Source organism: Pocillopora damicornis, chromosome 8 (genome assembly GCF_964200805.1).
Source record: "Pocillopora damicornis chromosome 8, jaPocDami1.2, whole genome shotgun sequence".
Taxonomy (NCBI): domain Eukaryota; kingdom Metazoa; phylum Cnidaria; class Anthozoa; order Scleractinia; family Pocilloporidae; genus Pocillopora; species Pocillopora damicornis.
In genome coordinates, this window is record NC_142677.1 from 3,466,373 (window position 1) to 3,489,220 (window position 22,848).

Consider the following 22,848-nt stretch of genomic DNA (forward strand, 5'->3'; position numbering starts at 1 on the left):
TGATTTTACTACTTTCTTTATTGAGATATCCCACAATTAGAAACCTACGTGACGAAACATATTTCATCAAACTTCCCTAATAACAAATAAAACAGCTGCCTATGTTTCGTAGGCCTGATTGACTTGATGCTTCTACGGAGGTTCACACAAGAATCTGGGTATTAAACACCAAACATTGCCGTGCTGAACTCTAAAAGATAAAGAAAAAAAATTTATTACTATGTATAAAGATCATTTATCAAAGAGTTCGTAATGGGGGCAAAGATAAATGGACGACAGTAAAACGTTTCATTTAAATTTCCCCCAGGACTGCCGTAGCCGTCATATATACGAGACTACAAGATTCCTTGACGATAAGAATACTTTCCGCCGGTTTGTGAAACAATGTTAGTGGGTGAACCTACCTCAAATTAGCGATTAAAATAAGGATATACTAATAATAATGTCCCTTATTTCTTTTTATCCTTTCCTACCCCGTTCCCTTTTGTTCAATTTGCGAGTCTTAACCCTTTAACTCCCCTAAGATTAACATGTAACTTCTCACTATAAAATCCACACATTATCCAGCAAACAGGTAATGAGAATACTTAAACTTATCAGGTAGACGTTAGTAGTCTTGATCTAACACCAAATTCTCGTGACTGATTTACAAGGAAATGTGTAGTAGCTAGAGGGGAGAATTAACAATCAGATCATGTGAGTTATAGGGTATAAGTGTTTTCCGCCTTTAGCAATGTATAGTTTGGTTCACAACGAGCAATAAGAAGTATGCACTCTTCCCACAGTTATTGTTCCACTCAGCCACAGCAGACCTCTGTTATCTCCCCATTTATGATACTAACATCATAAATTCCCTACCGTGGTAACTGAATTTATTATCCGCCACATCAATATCGCCCTCCTTAATAAACTCAGCTACGCCGTTTGGAGAGATGTCATATTTGAAGTCTTCAAATCGCTTTTTCAGCTCTCCAGCCGTCACAAACAAGTCATGGTTCGTATCGGTGGCTTCGAAATGACATAAGATTTTCTTGACATCATATATACTTTTGTACGTCATGATTTTAGACTCCTCAGGACTGAGTTTGCCGTCAGCTGTGAAGGAAGGTAACGTAGTAATTTCTGAGCTTTTCATGTAATATGTCTAATGGTTAGATTTTAATGAATAAAGTTTCTCTTTCTCTCTACAGCAAAGTAGGTTTGAACAGTTGAACAATGAAAGTGATGAATATGAAAGCGATATTCGCAGTAATGGACACTACTTAAGCAGTAGTGAAAATAAGGCCTGAAAAAAGGGTTCAGGCCTGTACGGGATTTGAACCCATGACATCTGTGATACCGGTGCAGTGCTGTGCTAACTGAGCTAACAAACCAACTGGGGGTGGAAATTATTTTGGTGAGTAATAAACCCGTGAAGTGATAAAGCAATGACTGTGAACATATGAAAGTCATATAAGCGAACTGCAGATTAAGAAGTGAATATGAAATAAGTGTTGACATAATTGTTCCTCCTGAGAAAGGGAGTAGCTAAATCTTCGTCAGTCATTCTCATATACGTTCATTCTAAGATTTTCATCATAACAAGAGATACTCTTACCGTTCAGATCGAATTCTTCTACATCACCCTTCCACTTTAATCCAAAGCTTTCCACTTCACTTTGGCTGGCAAATCCATCTCCGTTCAAGTCCATGTTTTCCACCAGAGCTAGAATGCAAAAAGCATTCGTTCAAGTCAATTGAAACGAGCCAAAAATCAAAGTCAACGCCGTCACTGACTCCTTTGTTTTTTTTAATCAGCCACGCATAAAGAATAGGAATATCAATGTGCCACTCAATCATTAAATTTTCAATTCAAGTATTGGGTCATTTTTGTATAATAGTTGAAAAAAAAATTAACCTAGTGCACTTCAGTCTTTCAATTTTTTCCCATTGGAGCCTACGCTTAATCAATTCCGATTGAGACCATCGTTAATTTTGATGAAAACTGCAATTTCAGCTAAAGAAATCATCTTTGAACGAATGCAAACAGATGAAATTTGGATTTGATACAGGGCCTTCTCGCATTACGTGAAAAAATAAAGAAATGAGAAAAACCCACTTCAGACTAATTCTTTGATATGTGCTAGATTCGAGTGGTGTATCATGGAATTTCCCATGAGTCTCTAGTGGTTCCGTGTTTACCCACTTAATTTTACACGAAGATCTTGCATCAAATTTCAAATGCGTTTAAATTGGCTTCCTATAGTCTGCGATTTTAAGAAAATCTTTAAAAAAACCAACCAATCTTCATAACACAGAATACAACGAGTATAAATCTCTCAAATAAAATTATTTTGGTCGCGTGCAAAAATGTATAGCGTGCAAGATGTGTCACGTGCAAAATTGTGTCACACGCAAGATGTATCACTTGCGAAAATGTATCACATGCAAGATGTATCACGTGCAAAAATGTATCACATGCAAGATGTATCACGTGCAAAAATGTAACGGTCAAAAATGTGGAATATAGCTTTCAACATTTCGAAAAGTCTGGGTGTAATATCGTGGAATACACAACGGCGTTCCTGTATTTATTCTTACTGGCTATGTATGCTATGGCATGGTATAAACATTGTCATCTATTTTTATCGTTTTCTATTGTTATAACTATTTTGTGTGTAAAGGGTCGGATCACCATTTAATGCCTGGGTTTTGGTGGGGGGAGGGGAGGGGTGTTGGCCTTTAAAGCTCTACAGTATTCTTGCAAACCCCCATATTGGCAGTCAATTTCCTAAAGTGTCCTTTCTATACTCTGTAAGCGACGACTAATTCCCCCCCCCCCTCCTATTAGCCCTGAAAACTATGTGATCCTCTCCAAAATTTCCCCCCTCCCCTCCCCTCTCCGACCATGGATATTTACTGTTCCCTGAGGTAAAAGAGACTACTGAAAATATAAGATAGTTCATATACCTGGGCAACCATAGAGCTCCGTGCGCATGGAGACATGTCCATGCCATGACCGTGGAAGAATTCGGATGAAACGTGCGAAGACTGCCCTTAGTTTGTGAAAAACAATAGTGTGCCGGTCCTTGTTTCCTGCAAAATCCTGAACAAAATTGATAACCATAAGATTAAATCTCATTTATATCCAAAGGTATGATACTGTTCTAAATTTACATGATCAATCCAGCTGTATTTTAAGCCGCGGATCACGCCCGTGGCTAAGAAGACATAGGGCCTCCTAAGCGTTAAGAAGAAAATGAAGTTAGAATTCTTATTTTGTGAAAAATATGGCTTAAGTAACAAAGTGATTAACATAAATCGAAAATTTCTTTCACCTTGATTGCACTTTGTCCTGCAGCCACAGTGTAGAATTCAAAGTTTTCTCCATCATTACCGTACTGCAGCCTGTATTGGGTGACCCACTGATTCCAGTCGTATCTTCCCTGTGTGGCTACGCCCCTCACTGCCGTGTAACGAGTGAGAAGATCGATCTGTATCCACTGGTTTTGATCATTCCTACGGGAAGACCAAGCACCTCGCAGAGGTCCGTCTTTCTTAATGTTAAGTCGGCCACGTTTGGCACCATGATTTATGTCCCATTCAGAAGAGGCAGAAAGTTGTTTGTCAGAAACTTCACCACTTTGCACGCCAAGAGGCTTGAGACATTCTGTATTTTTATTTGTTTTTTTTTTGTAAATGGATACAAAAATGGGTATAACCAACATTGAAGGTCACATGTATATGTAATATTAATAAGGATGATTTCACCAGCTTGATCTAAAAAAGATTATTTACGGTAATTTGATGGGATTTAATTAATCTGAACAGGTAAAGCTTGACTTGATTTCTGTATAATACAGCTGTTTCGAGAAAGGTTGTCGGTAAAACAAAGCGAATAAGTGCGCATGACATCCCCAAAAGGTATTGTGGGTTAATTTCAGATTACGGTTCATTGATCTGGATTTCAAGGAAATCTGAAAAAAAACTTACTGTGACGACGAGGCATCACAAGTTTGATGAGTTTATTTATTCATTTATTTTTCAGTCACGAAGGAAAGAAGTTAATCGTTCGCCGTAGAATGGCCAAAAGATCAACCGTTAGCTGTGAAAGAAATTAACCCTTTGACACCCTCCAGAAGTAAAGATCAATAATAAGGATGTTAAAACGTTATTATCTTACTGGAAAAGCAGCCATAGAGCTCCACTCTCATGGAGATGTGTCTAATCCAACTGACAGGTCGAAAACGGATAAAACGTGCCGTAATTGGTGGATTCAGATTGTAACGAACTATGGTGTTTCTGTCCTTGTTACCAGTAAATTCCTGTGTAAAAAAAAAAAAAAAAAAAGGCATTAACATACTTTATAAGACCATGCTGTAGAAGTCTAATGGACTCGAAAAGGTTCACTTTCATGCGTTTTTATTGCCTGGTTAAAGATATAGTTGGGCTCGGAAAATACTACGCGGCTCGCAAAACATCCCCGCGTATTAAACAAGGTGTATGCACCCACCTTGATTGCAGATTGTCCTTGCTCCTTGTAGTACTGGAAGTTCACTCCATCCATAGCATACTGTAGCCTGTACTTGGTGACCCACTGGTTCCAGTCAGCCCTTCCCTGTGTGGCGATACCCGTCACTTGAGCATCTTCGTCAAAGAGATCAACCTGGAGCCACTGATTGCCGTCATTCCTGCGTGAGGACCAAGCGCCTTTCAGGCCGCCTTGTTTTTGTACATTCAGCCTACCGCGTCTAGCACCATGGTTCCAGTCCCACTCCGAAGAGGCACTAAGCTGTCCGTCGGTGATGTTACCGTTTTCGAGGCCGAGAGGTCCATCACAATCTCCTGAATTTTTCATTTGAATAGATGATTAAAATCATAGATACGAAATGCTACAGTTGGCTAATTCCACTTATCTGGCAAGAAGGCCAATCTCAAAATGTCCAAAAACTTCTTTACTAAACAGGGTTTTGTGTGAAGTTTTTATTCTCATGCGAAACAAACGCATTTTAGCAAGCAATGTTTTGCATTTGGCCCTAGTTTGAACTTCAGTGTTTTCAATATAACCTGGCTGTTGCGCCTAATTGCACTAGTTACATAGATTATTCATGCTGATCATTGACCATCTACTTAAGGTGACTCCCTGGACTATTCACGAATCAACCACCCTTCAGAGCACGAGTTACGAAAGGAAACATGGTATGTTTATCGTCAAGTTTTCCCTCAAGAAATCTACCAGTTCAGCAAACGATACAATAAGGCTTCTATTTTGGATGCCAATTATTGATTAATGGTGTTACCATGGCAACACCACCCAATGACAGGCAGATAAATTTCAATGATCGGCCTAAATACCTTGACATCTCTACTTTTCCTCGATAGAGTGTCTAATTTCTTTGCCGCATAGAGGAAATTATACTGCCTGACCTTTTGTAATGGTAAAATTCAGGGAAGCTATGACAGTTTTGGCAGTATTTTCTAATTAGTCCTTTTTCCAAATATATTCACCTAGCTCTGACAGATTTTAAAAACATAGGCATGCAAGAGTGATTTTTTCGGCTGGATGGGTTGCGATGAGACACATTGTGTACCTTACATTTTCACTTTTGGAGCAGAAAAAAAGCACAACTTTCAAAAGAACGAAAATATTGCATTACTTCACCTTAGGAGAAAGAAAAAAAAATACCTCATTTATCTAAACTCACACAGGTATTGTCTCTATTGTCTGAATACTTCTAAGCAGAAATGAAATGCATCGGTGCCACGCTTACTGTTGTCTCCTACGCAGCCGTCGTTTGGTCTCGTTACACAACGCCATCTATTCTCAGTTGGAGAGAGACAGCGTTGCGTGACGAGACCAAATAACGGTTGCGAAAGCCGACTACATTTACTGCCGTTCCTCAAACAGAGAGAAAATCATAATTATTTGTCTACAGTTAGTTGCCAAAAAAATATAATTCCACGTAATTTTACTTCAAAAAGCAAACTGCAACTCTGTTTTATATCCAATAGAACCAAAGCAAAGACATATTGCGATCTCGAATGAGTGAAGAAAAGGATAATACTTCAAAGAAGGCTCCTTGATTGGTTTTTGCCTATCTGAACTTTGCCCCCTGTGTGTGAAATACGTGACAAAATGCAGGTTGTTTGCAAGGAATTAACACACGATTGGGCTAAGTCTACGATAGCCAGAAGCTAATTTTATTCGTAGAAAAAGTCAAAACGCGGGAGAATTGCGTGGAAAATTCACTATCAGTAGTACTGAGGACCATGTGAATTTTTTCAGTGGGCTGGGACAATCGGGTTTGATTAAGTGATAAAATGTGGATTGCTCACAAGGTAACGACACGCGAAGGATCGAAGCAAACTGTGGCAAAATGGAATATGATTGGTAGAATACAATTCAAGCGCGTGAAAAATTGCCTTATGCTCATGAAGTGCAATAATTGGGTATTTTCTGATTGGACGTTGTTTCATGGTACGTGTTGAAATATGAGATGGGAGGGTTGAAGAATTAGTGACTTGTCTCGATAAAGCTTTACCCCCTAAAATCATGTCATCCTCCCCAATTCCTCCTAAGTCTTTGGAGATTTATATAGAGGGTAGTAATGTATTTACCTTCATCTTGCTCATCTCTGAATTTTACCTGTAACACAAAATATTTCACGTATAAACTAAATGCGGTTTTTTCTATTTTTAAAGTTCACAGCCGGCAGTGAAAAACGCGGAAAAATTTCCGTCATGATTACCCCCAACTATTCTACAACAAAGCACTTGTCCCAGAGGTTGTCTATTGTTTTCGACGTTGTTTACTTTTATCAGATAACTGTTTGCATAGTGAAGTATGAGGTTCAAAGGAAATCTTTTCAAACGCTGTTTATGCAACACTATCCCTCATACCACGAAATAGTTTTCAATAGCATAGCTGCTATAAGGAAAAAGAAGCACTGAATTGCAAATGACTGACAACTCCTGTCGTTATCAATAAGAATGCAAAAAGAGTGTTAGTGCTCACTCAGTAACACGAAAATGCGTACGAATGTTCAGTTTAAGGGATCCTACCCCGGCAACGAAGAACAAAATTTGGGAAGGCGAGGAAACATAACACAATAAAGATAATTTACTAACAAAGGTGAAAACAAGTGTATACTATTCCTCTATTATTCCCTTAAATAAACCGTCAAACATGATTTACATAACAAGTAAAGAGTACAAATAACTGCAAGGAGCCTTTAATTATCTATTGAAATTTATTTATTCTATTCTGTGCTGTTTGTTTGAAAAAATTTTGCAAATCAAAGCTTGTTCTTCTTATTCGATGCAGTGTTATTTTTTTCTGTTACCTTCCCAGAACAAAATCAAACAATTTTCTCTTGAAATGAATTTAGTTACCTTTGCCTTGAGCATGGAACAGGAAAAAAACCGAATAACTTTTGACCATTGTAAGTGCTATAGTTTCAATTGTCGCTGTCACTCGTATTTTTCAGAATCTTTAGCACAGGAAAGCGGCAAAATGGGAAAAACTGTTTACGTGATGGATGTCTTCTGACCTTGAGAATCAATTCAATTGGGAAGACGAATATTTTAGAGATAAAAACTTTTAGAAAACGTTTATCATTACCGGAACAAATGCTGCATCCATCGTTGTTCCCAAAACAGACATCAACACGATCCATATCGTTATGTCCGTCATTTCTTCCACTCAGCTTGATTGGACAAAACAATTCTGCGCAAATGTAAATGCTTGATCAGTGGCCAGTAGAAGCACAACTTAACAAATGTTAGATATAATATAAAGGTACGAAAATCTGCATTTTTCTCGGCTCGATTTAAACTTGACGTCGTGGCTTATATCGTCAAATAAAAAATTTCTTATATTTACGAAATCGATGTACAGAGAACAGGTGACATGATCCTTGGTAATGGCAACTTGAAATGGGGACCTGAAAATACGAAATTATTCGAAACTTACTTTGAAATTAAAGAGCGCTCACCTTTCTTGTGGAATTCGAAGTTACCTTGGCCGCGAGAGAAATGAATATGAATTCAGCCATGTGATCACAATTTTTATAGCATTTTGTTATCTTAATAGAACAAAGGGGCAAAGTGTCGCTATAAATAAACAAGGTCCCTTGGGATGAGACGTTCTTGAATGAAGCGCGCTCAAAGAGTAAACAATGGCTTTAGCTCAACTGTGAGACAAAGGGAATTAAGGTATAATCAACATTCTTTTTCCCATGGTGATACTAAGAACCAACTGTCGTTTCTCATTTTTACTCGGAAAAATTATCAGACAGATCTCCATGAATAGGAACTAAAAACTGATTACGATGTTCCTTGCTGTAACGTATAAGATCAAACACGAACTAGATAAGTAATTTCACAACTTCCTTTGTTGAGACATCCCGTTATCATCACATTATGTGACTGAGACATATTACGTCAAACTTTCCCAAGAACCAACAAACCTGCTGCTTACGTTTCATCGGCCTGTTTAATTTGATGCTTCTACCGTGATTCACAGAAGAGTCTGGCTATCAAACAGCAAATATGGTCAAGCTGAACTCTGAAGAAAAAAAACAAAGGTATAATAGTTACGTATACAGATATATATCAAAGAAACAGATAAGAGGCCAATGAAAGATGGACAAGAGGATAGACTTCTTTTGATTAAAAATCAAATACAGGACTGCCGAGGCCGCCATAAATTAGAGACCACATAGATTCCTCGATGACTGAAGAAAATCTCTTTCGTTTCTCTGAATTTCAAGTTACAATTTTTTTCTTCCTCTTTCCTCTTCGTGTTCTTTTTCTATTCACGCGCGGCACGTGACTCTAGTCTCTTTTTTCGTAAAAGGATTTTTTACAATGACCACCAAAGTTTACATCGTGATGAAGGGGAGGCCACGAACTTGACTCATTCAAGCGCTAACGAAAAAAAGCATTAGCCATCTATATTTTGAGTTGCAGTATTACTACAATACCGGAACGCTACTCCTCGTATAAAAATTTTCAATTTGTATGGCCTCAATATCAGTCTCATGCGGTTAAGAAATGCTCTTACTTGTTGATCTTTTCGGATTTTTTTCTTTTCTAATTCGATGAGAAGCGAGTGATTGTAAGAGCGGATGTAACTTAACAGTTGCGTCAGTGTGAGATTCTGTTTCACCGATTTCTACGAAGACTGGAGACAAAATTTAATGTAATAGAGCTGTTATTCGTGCTTGCCTCAGTAGCAGTGGCAACTCAAAGAATAAAAAAAAAAAAAAAGGAAAAAAAAAGAAGTATAATGTTGTGCGGAAAATTCATGCCGGATCAATATCAAATGGAGTTACAAAAAAAAAAGGATTGCAATGTTTCGCGTTTCATTACACCCCAGTTTAAAATCACTGCTGGTACCTGTAATCTGATTGACTCTAATTGGTACGATTTATTCACGAATCGCACCAATTTTTTGCTTTAAATCGCATCTTTTTCCCAGCCAATAAGGAGGCTGCACTAAAAACAAAACAACCATTCAGATTTCAAGGCTGGTTTAAAGTAACCAGTCAAATTGCAGGAAAATGAAAGACAAAGAGTATCATGTGGCAAATTTTACAACTTTTGTTTCCAAAACTCTTATTTTTCCCCCCCAAAAAATAGATGAATTTAATTTCAAACCAGCTCAGTACTGTATCAATGAAATATTTGAGCTGACCAAGTCCTGTATTTGGGCGATTTCAAAATGGATGTAATAAAGTGGTAATCGAACTTCGTGTCGTGCAATTTTGGTCTTAAGTCATACTTGTGATTTTAAATTCACGCGTGTGACTTCAGCCCAAATTGTAATCCACTCAGTTCAATTACCATTATGTAGCGTGCAAAATTAACTAGCAACTCGGTAAATGATTTTACTACTTTCTTTATTGAGATATCCGACAATTAGAAATTTACATGACGAAACATTTCATCAAACTTCCTTAATACCAAATTAAACAGCTGCTTATGTTTCGTGGGCCTATTCGACTTGATGCTTCTACCGAGGTTCACACAAGAATCTGGATATTAAATACCAAACGTTGCCATGCTGAACTCTAAAAGATAAAAAAGAAAGCATTATTACTTACGTATAAAGATAATCAATCAAAGAGTTAGTAATGGGGGCAAAGATAAATGGCCGACAGGAAAAAGTTTCGTTTAAATTTCCCCCAGGACTGCCGTAACCGTCATATATATGAGACCACAAGATTCCTAAACAATGAGAATACTTTCTGCCAGTTTGTGAAATAATGGGTGAACCTACCTCAATTTAGCGATCAAAATAAGGAGCAGCAGGCGACATTTGCAAACGTATGGCAGTGGTAACAACAAACTACCGAAACGCAAACCTTTGCTTTGCAACCTTTGTTTCTCATGAAGAGCTCAGTGGGGTTTCACAACATCGTTTTCCGTGGTAGTCGCTCAAAACTAAAAATCTTATATTTTACTCGCATTGTAGTTAAATTCATCCTTGAATCTCGAGGTCACGATTATAGCGTCAGTTTTATGCAATGTGTCACGGTCTGAGTATAAAAAACTTTCAAGATTATCATCCACTGTACGTTTCACTCCTTCATATCCTTATCCCTCCCCTCCCCCTCCGTTCCTTTTTGTTTAATTTGCGGGTCTTCAACTCCCTTAAGTGATTAGCATGTAACTTCTCACTATAAAATCCACACATTATCCAGCAAACAGGTAATGAGAATACTTAAACTTATCAGGCAGACGTTAGTAGTCTTGATCTAACACCAAATTCTCGTGACTGATTTACAAGGAAATGTGTAGCAGCTAGAGGGGAGAATTAACAATCAGATCATGTGAGTTATAGGGTATAAGTGTTTTTCGCCTCTAGCAATGTATAGTTTGGTTCACAACGAGCAATAAGAAGTATGCACTCTTCCCACAGATATTGTTCCACTCAGCCACAGCAGAGCTCTGTTAATTATCTCCCCATTTATGATACTAACATCATAAATTCCCTACCGTGGTAACTGAATTTATTATCCGCCACATCAATGTCGCCCTCCTTAATAAACTCAGCTACGCCGTTTGGAGTGATGTCATATTTGAAGTCTTCAAATCGTTTTTTAGCTCTCCAGCCGTCACAAATAAATCATGGTTCGTATCAGTGGCTTTGAAATGACACAAGATTTTCTTGATATCATATATACTTTTGTAAGTCATGATTTTAGACTCCTCAGGACTGGGTTTGCCGTCAGCTGTGGAGAAAAGTATCATATTTCTGAGCTTTTCACGTAACATGCCCAATGGTCAAATTTTAATGAACAAAGTTATCTTTTTCTCTCTACAGCAGCGCAGGTTTGAACAGTTAAACAGTGAAAGTGATAAATATGAAAGCGATCTTCGCCTCAGGCCTGTACTGAATTTGAACCCTTGACCTCTATGAAACCAGTGCTGTATCAGTTGAGCTAACAAGCCAACTGGAAGTAATAATTATGTTAGTTAATAATAAACCCGTGAAGTAATAGAGCAATGACTGTGAATATATGAAAGTCATATTCGAGGACCACTGGTTCTTCGGTGTATTTACTGTTTTGTGTAATCCTTGTTAAACAAAGTTGATTATTATTATTATATATGCGAACTGCAGATTAAAAACTGAATATGAAGGAGGAAGGAGTACTATTAGGAATTCTTAAAGGCAGTTTCTACCCGCATTACCATATACTTACTCTATACATGCCATTTTCCAGTCTTTGCATCAATAAACTACACTCGTTTTCAGACCTAGCTTGTCAGGATTTTGCTCTTTTTGTGAATCAACAATACATTTTTTGTAGAATAATAAAGCTCTCTATTGGGGTCAGCGTAAAGTACTGGTTAAAATCATCAAGGAGTTAAGCTAGCTGAAAGAATAAATTATATCAAATTACCTCTCCTTCTCCGTTATTTCGTTTCGAACTTTAAAGGATTTATATAATCTGGTTTCCTTCAAAATCAGTTCCAATTTGAGAAAAAACGGCCAAAATTTTATACCCATTTTCCACACAAAATACTACAAAGGAGCATTTGGGGACAGTATATACCTGTTTAGCTAGTTTTTTAACGTCAGCTTCATTATTTTTTAAGGCGATCGATAACAGAAAAATCTTCTTCACCTTAAAAAAAAGAATTGCTCTGCGAGATTGAATTCCCTAACTTACGGACATTATTCCGAGAAGCTAAATCTCTTTCAGTTATCCTCATATACGCTCATTCTAAGATCTTCATTATAACAAAAGATCTCTTACCGTTCAGATCGAAATCTTCTACGTCACCCTTCCACTTTAAACCAAAGCTTTCCACTTCACCTCGGCTGGAAAATCCATCTCCGTTCGAGTCCATGTGTTCCACCAGAGCTAGAATGCAAAGAGCATTCGCTTATTTTTTTTTTTCATTATTATTTTTTAATTTTCACTGAAGGGTTTTTAATCACCCATCAGATAAGGAATATGACTATCAAGGAGCCAGTCGATCATTAAATTTTCAATTTAAGTAATGGGTCATTTTGATAGTTGAAAAAAAATTAACCCAATACACTTCATTCAATCTTGTTCCCATTGGAGCCCAAGCTAAATCCAAACAGATACAATTTGGAATTGTTACAGGGCCTTCTCATATTATGTGAAAAAATAAAGAAATAATGAAAACCCACTAGATTCACGTGGTGTATCATGGAATTTCCCATGAGTCTCTTGTGTTTTCGAGTTTACCCACTAATTTTCACAGGAAGTTAGCGCATCAAATGTGAAATGAGTTTGAATCGGCTTCCTACAGTCTGCGATCTTTAAAAAATCTTAAAAATTGTTACCTACACCAATCCTAAAAACACAAAAAATAAAACAACTAAAAGTATTATGGTCACGTGCAAAAATGTATCACATGCAAGATGTGTCCGTGCAAAAATGTATCACTTGCAAGATGTGTCACGTGCCAAAATGTATCACGTGTGAAATGTATCACGTGCAAAAATGTATCGCATACAAAATGTATTACGTGCAAAATAGATCACATGCAAGATGTAACACTTGCATCACAAAAATGTAATAGTCAAAAATAAAGGATAAGGTTTTCAACGTTAACATTTCGACGGGTAGATTGTGGCGCACAATGAAAAGGCTGAGTGTAATATCGTCGGATATAACGGCGCCCCTGTATTCTTATTGGCTGTATATTCTATGGCATGTTATAATTATTTTCATGTATTTCTATCTTTTTTATTACCATTACTATCTTTTTTTATGTGTGTAAGGGACCTGGGTTTTGGTGAAGGGAAAGGGAGGAGGGGGGGGGGGGTCGTCGGTAGACTTTGGTTGTGTTCCCCTGATCCGCCCATAAAGCTCTGCAGTATTCCTATAATCTCCTACACTGGCAGTAATTTTCTAGGAACCCTTTCTACACTCTGTAAGCGACGACCAACCTTTCTCCTCCTTTTCCCCCTGAAAACTATGCGATCTCTCCAAAAACCACTGAGCCCCCCCCCCCCCCTCCCTGACGATAAATAATTACTGTTCCCTGAGGTAAGGGAGACTAATTTAAATTTAAGATAATTCTTCTACCTGGGCAACCATAGAACTTCATCTGCATGGAGACATGTCCATACCATGACTGTGGAAGAATTCGGATGAAGCGTGCGAAGGCTGTCCTTAGTTTATGAAAAACAATAGTGTTCTGGTCCTTGTTTCCTCTAAAATCCTAGACAAAATTGATAGCCATGAGAATAAATCTCATTTACATCCTACAGCATGGTACTGTTCTAAATTTACATGATCAATCAGTCTGTATTTTAAGCCGCATGATCACGCCCGTGGCTTAGAAGACATACGACCTCCTATACCTTAAGAAGGAAAAAAAGTTAAAATTTTTATGCATTTGTGAAAAATATGGTTTTAGTAACAAAGTGATTAACACAACTTGAAAATTTCTTTCACCTTGATTGCACTTTGTCCTACAGTGTAGAATTCAAAGCTCTCTCCATCTGTACCGTACTGCAGCCTATATTGGATGGCCCACTGATTCCAGCCGTATCTTCCCTGTGTGGCTACACCCCTCACTGCCGTGTAACGAGTGAGAAGATCGATCTGTATCCACTGGTTTTGATCATTCCTGCGGGAAGACCAAGCACCTTGCAGAGGGAAAAGTAAAGGCACAACTTAACAAATGTTAGATATCATATAAAGGTTAGAAAAGCTGCATTTTTATCGGCTCCATTCAAGCTTAACGTCCTGGCTAATATGGCTAAAATAAAATTACTACCATTTACGTAATCAATGTACAAAGAATAAGCAGAATAACCTTTCGTAACGGCAACTTGAAATGAGGACCCAAAAATACGAAATTATTCTAAAATTACTTTGAAATAAAAGAGCACTCACCTTTCCTTTGGAATTCGAAGTCACCTTGGCCGCGAGAGAATTGAATATGAATTCAGCTATGTGATCACAATTTTGATTTTTTTTTTCTTGATAGAACAAAGCGGCAAAGTGAATAAAAAAGGTCCCTTGGCATTAGACGACTTTGAATGAAGTGTGCTCAAAAAGGAAACAATGGCTTTAGCTCAACTGAGGAACAGAGGATATTAAGGTTTAATTAACATCCTTTTTGCTCACGGTGATACTAAGAACCAACGGTCGCTTCACATTTTTACGTGGAAAAAGTTATCAGACAGATCTCCATAAAAAGGAACAATAAACTGATTACGATGTTCCATGTTCTAACATATAGAATCAAACACGAACTGGATAAGTGATTTAACTACTTCCTTTATTGAGACATCCCACTATCATCACACTATGGGACTGAGACATATTTCGTCAACCTTTCCCAAGAACAAATAAAACAGTTGCTTATGTTTCGTAGGCCTATTTGACTTGATGCTTCTACTGTGGTTCACAGAAGAGTGTGGGTATCAAACACCAAACATGGCCAAGCTGAACTCTAAAGAAAAAAAAACAAATGTTTTGACAGTTACGTATACAGATAAAAAATAGATAAGGAGCCAATGAAAGATGGACGAAAGGATAAACTTTTTTGATTAGAATAAAATGCAGAACTGACGAGGCCGCCACATATTTCAGACCATATAGATTCCTCGATGAGCACCGAAGTTTAAATCGTGATAAAGGGGAGCTCACGAACTTAACCCATTCAAGCGGTTAAACAAAAAGCAATAGCCGTCGATATTTTGAGATGTAATGGTAATAAAATACCGAACGCCAACCGTTTCATAGTTTTTCAATCTGAACAGGTTTATCTTGAACCGACAATAACAAGTTACGCTGAGCAAACTTTATTTTATAAAAAAAACTCAATGAAGTCTCATAAGATACAGATGCATCTATTTCCATGGCATTCGTCAAAACCCTGAAAAAATTAATTAGGTACTGAGTTTGTAGTCGAAGTCGTCCTTGAATATCAAGGTCTCTTTTATCGCCATGTCTCAGTTTGTGCGTTAAAATCTTCAAGATAAACATCCACAATCTGTTCCACTAAGAAACAGTTTTAGGACAGAGGTTTTATCTCATTATTTTCTCTTTTATCTATTTTCACTCTTTCGGCCCATCCTTGACCTTTCACGTTTCCTCTTGTTAAATTTTTAACGTGTTCGCGTGTTTTCTACCCTCAGGAAAATGTGTTTCGTTTTGACAACGAAGAATGCATTCCGCAAATAGATATCGTGGAATACAGTGTACTGCACAGCTGTATTATCTCCCCACTTATGATGCCGATGTGATAAATTCTATCCTTACCGTTGTAACTGAATTTATTATCCAGTTCATCAACGTCTCCCTTCTTAATAAATTCTGTAACGCCATTAAGAGAGATGTCGTATTTTAAGTACTCAAATCGTTTCTTCAGCTCCCCAGCCGTCACGTATAAATCGTTGTTCGTATCAGTGGCTTCGAAATGGCACATGATTTGCTTCAAATCATATGGACTTTTGGACGTCATAATTTTGGACTCTTCCAGATTAAGTTTGCCATCAGCTGTGAAAAAAAAACAAATGTTTTGATAGTTACGTATACAGTTAAAAAAAAATCAAAGAAATAGATAAGGAGCCAATGAAAGATGGACGAAAAGATAAACTCTGAGCATTTCAATTTAGACCTCAAAGGCCAGTCATTATTTATTTATCCCCGGGAGGGGAGAGGGGTGGTGGATTTTGGCGGGGGAATCAAATGGTTTTTATGGGGAACGGAGGGGGGCTAGATTATACTCTTATACAGAGTATAAGGGGGGGGACTGTTGAAAATTGACTATCAATTACCTGCCAATGAGAGGAGGGGGGAGTTGTCATAAAAATATTACAGTTGTCTGTATGGATAGAAATGTAATTTTGATCATGACACAGCCAAAATCATCCATTAAAAAGATACTCTTTTTCATCATTATTATTATGACCTTTCTCTCTCCATTACTTGTTTAAACTTGAAACTGCATTCACACGTTCTCCTCATTCCCTTGAAATCATATCCAATTCGATACCAAAATTGACAAAATCTATGCCCATTTTCCGACCAAAATAGCACAAAACCATTTACTCTGGGGTAGTACATACCTATTTAGCTAGTTTAAATACTGATAACAGCAAGATTGTTTCCATACAAGAAAGGTAGAGTCCCCTTGCCACCTTATAAAAACTATTCTAAAGGTAAGTTTTTCTTTGATATTCTCATTTACGTTCACTTAAAGATCTTCCACATAACAAAAGATAGAGAGATACATGTACACTTACCGTTCAGATCGAATTGTTCCACACTACCTTTCCAATTTAAACCAAAGCTTTCCACCTCATTTTGGCTGGCAAATCCATCTCCATTCTGGTCCATGTTTTCTACCAGAGCTAGAGAGCGAAGAGCATTCGTGAAAGTACTTTATTATACAGTGATTTCGAGTGATATATCACGAAATGTCCCACGAGTCACTTGTGTTTCCGTGTTTACCTACTTGCTTCCGCTCTCCGCCATCGAAATGATTCAGTTCGTGATCTTAGGGAAAGCTTTAAGTGATAAAACCTCACAATACTGAATACACTGAGTGAACTTAAATAAAAGTATTGTGGTCACATTCTTGGAAAATGTAGGATGTGGCTTTCAAAATTTTGCTGAGGAGATTTTACAGCACAAACAGCACAATGAAAAGGCTCGGTGTAATATCGTCGAGTATACAACGGCGTTCCAGTATTTTGATTAGCTATGTTTTCTAAGGCACAGTATAAATTTTTCCATTCTTTACCCACGTAAAAAGCGTTTTGATTGAGGTAAGAAAAGACGGTTTCCTTGGCATGAGGCGATCTGGCGAAGGGACTAGTGCTGACCAAGGGTTAAACTATAATCCTGGTTTTTTATTCCTATGCTCAAAAGGAATTTTTTCGGTTAATTTTCTTTATTCCTTTTAGGGCATCCAATTAATAAATTGCAGACTACAAGAATTACGCTGAATAAGACTTAACACCAACTCTGAGATATGTTAACCCAGCTTTGAACGACCCAGACCTGGGTGGAGGGAAAGGGACTGTGAAAAGTAGATTAAATTGCTTTGCCCAAGAACACGACTCATAAATATTGGCCCGACCAAGTCTTTCAAGGAGCTTTCGACCCCGAGTCCAGCGCACTAACCATAAGGCCATCGCTTCTCCCACATATAAAGGAGGAGAAACTACTTTTAAAAAGATGAGATGATTCGTACCTGTGCAGCCATACACCTCCATCCGCATGGAGATATGTGAACGCCATGACCGAGGAAGAAATCGAATGAAACGTGCAAAGAATGGCTTGTTTAGTTTGTGAAAAACAATGGTGTACTTGTCTTTGTTTCCCGCAAAATCCTAAACAAAAATAATGAGCACAGGAATAAATCTCTTATATTATACCCCTTGGTACTGTTAACAAAGAAAGTAACGCATCCAAACCAGTCGACAGACACTTTATCTCCCAAATCAGTCAACCAGCAAATGCATATGGCAGTCAGCGGCCTTTCCCTACATCTTGGCATTTCGGAAAGCCGCGAGACTCTAGAATAAAAAATTATCTTTAAAATCGGCGCCCTTAATCCCTACGGTATCAACGAAAGTTTAACATTCAGCTTATTTACTCTGATGCTTTCACGTTACCATGTTCCCAACAATAGCATAGCTCCATTTTTCTATACATTTATCGCACATAATCCACAATTCCATGATTTCCTTTGAAGAAACTAGCGCCATAAACAACAGCTCTAGAAACTTTTCACGGTGGCCAATTTGTATAAGTATTTGCTAGAACATTGAATAGTGTTAGAGGCACGCTTTGATTGGCTACTCAAACACGGGATATCCTTTGCCATTCATCTCCGAACAATTTACGAGAGAATTGTGCCCGGAAATCTTACAATCGCTGTAGGAATTATTTTTGCACGAGTTACAATCATCTTTTGGTACCATATTTTCCACTGTTCAAGTATACACGTAAACAGCTATTAACCTCATTGGGTGAGGCAAGCGGTGGATATTTACCTCGTCGACTCGGGAATCACAATAAATATCTAATACTAGCCACTACCACTTCGGCAACTGATTAAAAACTGAGGTTAATTATTATTTAAGTTGATAAAACCAAATCATTTAAGAAGCTTTATAGCCTCCTCTCAAATCTTGATGACTGTGGTGACAAAGTGATTATCATAAATCTACACTTCCTTCTACCTTGGGTGCAGTCTGTCCTGGCTCCTTGTAAAATTCAAATTTCTCTCCATCATGGCCGTACTGCAGCCTGTACTTGGTGACCCACTGATCCCAGTCGCCTCTTCCTTGTGTGGCTACGGCTGTCACTCTCGTGTAATGAGTGCGAAGATCGATCTGTATCCACTGGTTTTGATCATTCCTGCGAGAAGACCATGCAGCTCGCAGCGACCCTTGTTTCGCAATGTTAAGTCGGCCACGTTTGGTTCCATGGTTTCTGTCCCATTCCGAAGAGGCAGAAAGTTGTTCGTCGGAGATCTCACCGCTTTGCACACCGAGGGGTTCGATACATTTTCCTGTATTTTATGCATAAATGGTTATACACTGAATATCACTTAAATATTACTTAAATTGCAATGCATAAATTCCATAAAAAGTCGACAATCAGTACCCCCTCTCTCCCCCCCGCCCTCCGCTGGGTGAAGAGAGGTACAATGAATTGTTTGATCTCGCATTCAGAGGTCCCTAGGACAAACTTTGGGCCTGTACTTCCAGTGGTTTTGTATTGTTCAAATCATCTGTTCGTAACAAGTGCACCTCACCTCCGATCCACTGTAAGTGTTTTAATCTATTTCATAGGCTGCGTTCTGATATCGCTGTCTTACTTTGGACTGTTCATTCCATACAATGATAGAGCCAAAGGTTTAGGCATACTTAAGTGAACTTTTGCGCAAAGCACACTTGGGTCAAGCAGATCGCGCGCTTTAGACGCAAAGATTAACAAAAAGGATAAGTAGTTAAACAATATTTTTTACCGGCTAAGCAGCCATAAAGCTCCGCTCTCATGGAAATATGTGCAAACCAACTGACAGGTTGAAAACGGATAAAACGTGCCGTAATTGGTGGATTTAGGTCATGCCTAACCACGGTGTTTCTGTCCTTGTTACCAGTAAATTCCTGAGAAATCAGTGAAAAATAAAATGCGTTAATTTGCGCTATGGACCATGCCTAAATATTTAAGTGGGCTGGATATAGGTCAGGTCGTTTCCATACGTTTTAATGGACTGTGAAGAAGTTTGGGAGGAGTAAATGAGACATTATTGGCCTGGAATAACGTTACCTGTACATTGCAGATGTTCACGTAGAAATGATAGCGGTCTCACGGAGCCCGAGATGGCAACGTAAGTAAAATTCGCGACCCTGAACTGGTTGTTCTAGGTCTATTAGTTGTGAGACAAGCTGTAAAACAAATAGTTTCGTGTAACATGGCCTATGACTGTCATATTGGATGTAATTCTACGAGTCGATTCACCTCGATCGCAGATTGTCCTTTCCTTTTGTAGAACTGAAAGTTCTTTCCGTCCTTGCTGTACTGAAGCCTGAACTTAGTGACCCACTGGTTATAGTCAGCCCTTCCTTGTGTGGCAACACCAGTCACTTTAGCGGTTTCGTCAAAGAGATCAATCTGGAGCCACTGGTTGCCGTCCCTCCTGCGAGAGGACCAAGCGCCTCGCTGGCTGCCTTCTTTTTGAATATTTAGTCTGGCGCGCCTGGGGCTATGGTTCCCGTCCCATTCCGAAGAGGCACTGAGCTGTCCGTCGGTGACATTACCCCTTTCAAGGCCAAGAGGTTCTTTGCATTCTCCTGGATTTTCAATCGATTAAGATAATTCAAACTCCATTTGCAGTAGATGAGAACTTTAACACAAAAATATACACGTCTAGCAGTTGGCTATTTTGAAGATGCATAAATACATTTGTCTTAAAACAGGGCCAAGACTCATACTTAGAATAATGTTTTGTTTGGTATACACTCAATTGCGAAAACGTTGACTCCTATAAAGCGTTGGCGATGAACGATGGGATACGATAGCTTTATGAGTACAAATGCACATGATATGTTTTGTCTAGTATACACTCCATCGCAAAGACGTTGAAAGTGTCCGCAATGAACGGTGGCATCCAACGGCCTTATAAGTACACATATACATGATGCCACATGTAGTTGCGCACGGTAAATGATAAAAACCACCCACACTTTTTTGGAAAGAAACGAATTATCATGAACAAAGACTTGCCATGAATACTGAAAAAAATTATGCACTGATTATGAAACTGTGCGAAAATTTCCCACAAAGCGATTGGGCTCACCGTTCATGGAGGGAGCTTTCCGGGTATCAAAGTTGTTGCAATCGAATGTTCTGCTAGCAAAACGCATTGTTGAAACAAAGGATTTGCGCTCAACCTAAAATCAGCTCTTACGCCAAAATCCTTAATTACATTGACATTTCCTTGGTCACCTAAGTTGCATAAACTACTCTCACTAATCATTGATTAACCGTACTTAAAAAGTAACACAGATCCTTGAAAAGATCTAGTGAACACAGTTATGATCTTACCGTCATCTTGCACACCGCTGAATTTTACCTGTAATACAAAACATTTCATTTATGAAATACAAATTCTCTCGAGATGCCTTTTTTTGGTTGTTTAAATTTACGGCATACTATTCCGGAGTAAAGCACTCGTCCCAAAGTTAACCTGTTGTTATTGCCATGTTTTCTTTTCTTGTATAACTGTTTACATAGTGGAGTATGACATTGCATGAAAATCTTGCCTAAAATGCTGTTTGTACAACACTATCCCTTATATCTGGAAATAATTTTTCTATAACCTGGTCGAATCGATGAATTATAAGAAATTGTAAATAATTGACGTAATTTCTGTCGTCAAAAATATTTTTTTGTGCTCTTTCAAAATGCATGTAAATGTTTTATTAAAATGATCCTATTCTGGTGATAGAGAAAGAAATAGGTGAGAAAAAAAATGCCTTCTACACAATCAAGGTAACTCAGTAACAAGGGTGAAGCAAGTGTACACTATTCTAGTGTAACAATCCTCTTAATGAGCCATCAAACACACTTTTCATGACAATTAAAGAGTACAAATGCCCTTGTTAATCTATTGAAACCTCTTTCATCTATGTTTGTCTAGTCTTCTAAAAAAAAATTGCAAATCAAAGCCTTTTTCTCATACCTTATTCACTCTTTTAATGAACTTTTTTATGGTTACCTTCGAATTCCCAAAGTGAAAGCAAACAATTTTCTTTGAAAAGAACACAGTTAACTTTGTCTTGAGCATGGAATAAATTAAAATCCGAATCCTTTTAGAGAATTCGAAGAGTTAGTCGCGATTGTCGCTTTCATTCGTATTTTTCAGAATCTTTAGCGAACCGAAGAGGCAGAATGAAGAAACTGTTTGCTTAATAGATATGTTCTTACGTTAGGTTCTCAATGGGATGATTGCTAAAGGTTATTTTCGTTTCGTTCCAATCAAAGAAAAAAATTCATGGTTAACTTTCTATTTCACTAACTCTTAAGATTTCTAAAATTTTACGCCCAGCAGCCAATAATTTTACCGTTTTGCGGCGAACGATGAACTCCATGAGACCCTCTTACATGGAGAATTGGTTCTAACGGAAAGACGAATTTTTGAAACTTAAAGAGCAAGAGAAGACTTGTATCATTACCGATGCTGCATCCATCGTTGTTCCCACAGCAGACATCAACAGGATCCATATCGTTATGTCCTTCATTTCTCTTAATCAGCTTGAATGGACCAAAGTTTTCCAAGCTAGGAAACCCACAACTGAACAAAATTTAGGTATCAAAGAAAGCTAAAACAGATTGCATTTTTATCAGCATGATTTTAAATTTACATCAGGGCTAATATTGCGATAAGTGGAATTTCTGATATTTACGTAATCCATGTAAGGACCTTTAAGTTGGGACCCGAAAATGCGAAATAATTAAAAATCACTTTTAAAAAATGAACACTGACCTTTGCTGTGGAAAGCGAAGTGACCTTGGCTGAGAAAGAAATGCATGTGAATAAAGCCATGTGACTACAGATTTATAGCATTTTTTCTGAATATAACAAAGAGGTTTAAATATAACTACATTTCAATATTTTTGTTTAACCAGTTCTCTTAGGGTAGATTGATTTTGAATGAAAGGTGTTCAAAAAGTAAACACCCTCTTCTTTCTTTTCAATTACTTTAGCACTACTGTGGAACAAAGAGAATCATTGTTTACAGCAATTAGCATCCCCTCTTACTTATGGTGATAATGAGAATTGATGTCTCTGAAAAGGAACAGATTTCTTTCTCAAACAAAATGAAAAACGCATTCTAAT

At 37.9% G+C, this 22,848-nt stretch overlaps 3 protein-coding genes across 5 annotated transcripts; all 3 read right to left on the minus strand.

Annotated features, from left to right (window-relative positions):
* LOC149040983 (EGF-like repeat and discoidin I-like domain-containing protein 3) lies at window positions 1-8,096 on the minus strand. Of its 3 annotated transcripts, none has more exons than XM_089214198.1 (10): window positions 7,974-8,096; window positions 7,601-7,728; window positions 6,598-6,625; window positions 4,493-4,824; window positions 4,163-4,304; window positions 3,318-3,649; window positions 2,950-3,085; window positions 1,598-1,705; window positions 859-1,095; window positions 1-190 (listed from the first exon to the last, which is right to left on the minus strand). In XM_089214198.1, exons 2-10 carry the CDS (start codon window positions 7,670-7,672, stop codon window positions 162-164), a joined length of 1,416 nt encoding a protein of 471 aa, XP_089070324.1. In that variant the 5' UTR covers window positions 7,673-7,728; window positions 7,974-8,096; the 3' UTR covers window positions 1-161. The 3 variants fall into 3 exon arrangements, with proteins under 3 accessions (XP_089070324.1, XP_089070323.1, XP_089070325.1); XM_089214197.1 differs by having other exon boundaries at window positions 7,601-7,705; window positions 7,974-8,068; XM_089214199.1 differs by having other exon boundaries at window positions 7,601-7,705; window positions 7,952-8,021.
* A 1,768-nt stretch (window positions 8,097-9,864) lies between these two features.
* LOC149040984 (contactin-associated protein like 5-3-like) lies at window positions 9,865-14,707 on the minus strand. The gene is made up of 6 exons (XM_089214675.1): window positions 14,698-14,707; window positions 13,929-14,149; window positions 13,557-13,692; window positions 12,249-12,356; window positions 10,981-11,216; window positions 9,865-10,052 (listed from the first exon to the last, which is right to left on the minus strand). Exons 1-5 carry the CDS (start codon window positions 14,705-14,707, stop codon window positions 11,038-11,040), a joined length of 654 nt encoding a protein of 217 aa, XP_089070801.1. The 3' UTR covers window positions 9,865-10,052; window positions 10,981-11,037.
* Window positions 14,708-14,743: 36 nt separating this feature from the next.
* LOC113679131 (lactadherin) lies at window positions 14,744-22,634 on the minus strand. The gene is made up of 10 exons (XM_089214200.1): window positions 22,495-22,634; window positions 22,184-22,302; window positions 21,054-21,081; window positions 19,968-20,299; window positions 19,471-19,612; window positions 18,680-19,011; window positions 17,686-17,824; window positions 16,733-16,840; window positions 15,747-15,983; window positions 14,744-14,934 (listed from the first exon to the last, which is right to left on the minus strand). Exons 2-10 carry the CDS (start codon window positions 22,247-22,249, stop codon window positions 14,906-14,908), a joined length of 1,413 nt encoding a protein of 470 aa, XP_089070326.1. The 5' UTR covers window positions 22,250-22,302; window positions 22,495-22,634; the 3' UTR covers window positions 14,744-14,905.
* Between the last annotated feature and the right edge of the window lie 214 nt (window positions 22,635-22,848).

Excerpts from the sequence above, each read along its gene's own strand:
- LOC149040983 (XM_089214198.1), bottom strand. The coding sequence starts at position 7,672 with ATGACGGACATAACGATATGGATCGTGTTGATGTCTGTTTTGGGAACA. Across the intron at positions 4,825-6,597 it reads CAGAGATGAGCAAGATGAAG|GAGATTGTGATGGACCTCTC; the intron begins GTAAATACATTA and ends TGAAAAATTCAG. Across the intron at positions 4,305-4,492 it reads AAGGACAATCTGCAATCAAG|GAATTTACTGGTAACAAGGA; the intron begins GTGGGTGCATAC and ends TTTTTTACACAG.
- LOC149040984 (XM_089214675.1), bottom strand. Across the intron at positions 13,693-13,928 it reads TAGGACAAAGTGCAATCAAG|GATTTTAGAGGAAACAAGGA; the intron begins GTGAAAGAAATT and ends AATTTTGTCTAG. Across the intron at positions 12,357-13,556 it reads GAAGTTCTATGGTTGCCCAG|CTCTGGTGGAACACATGGAC; the intron begins GTAGAAGAATTA and ends TTTGCATTCTAG.
- LOC113679131 (XM_089214200.1), bottom strand. The coding sequence starts at position 22,249 with ATGAAGGACATAACGATATGGATCCTGTTGATGTCTGCTGTGGGAACA. Across the intron at positions 21,082-22,183 it reads CAACGATGGATGCAGCATCG|GTAAAATTCAGCGGTGTGCA; the intron begins GTAATGATACAA and ends TTTGTATTACAG. Across the intron at positions 14,935-15,746 it reads TAATAAATTCAGTTACAACG|AGTTCAGCTTGGCCATGTTT; the intron begins GTAAGGATAGAA and ends TTTTTTCTTTAG.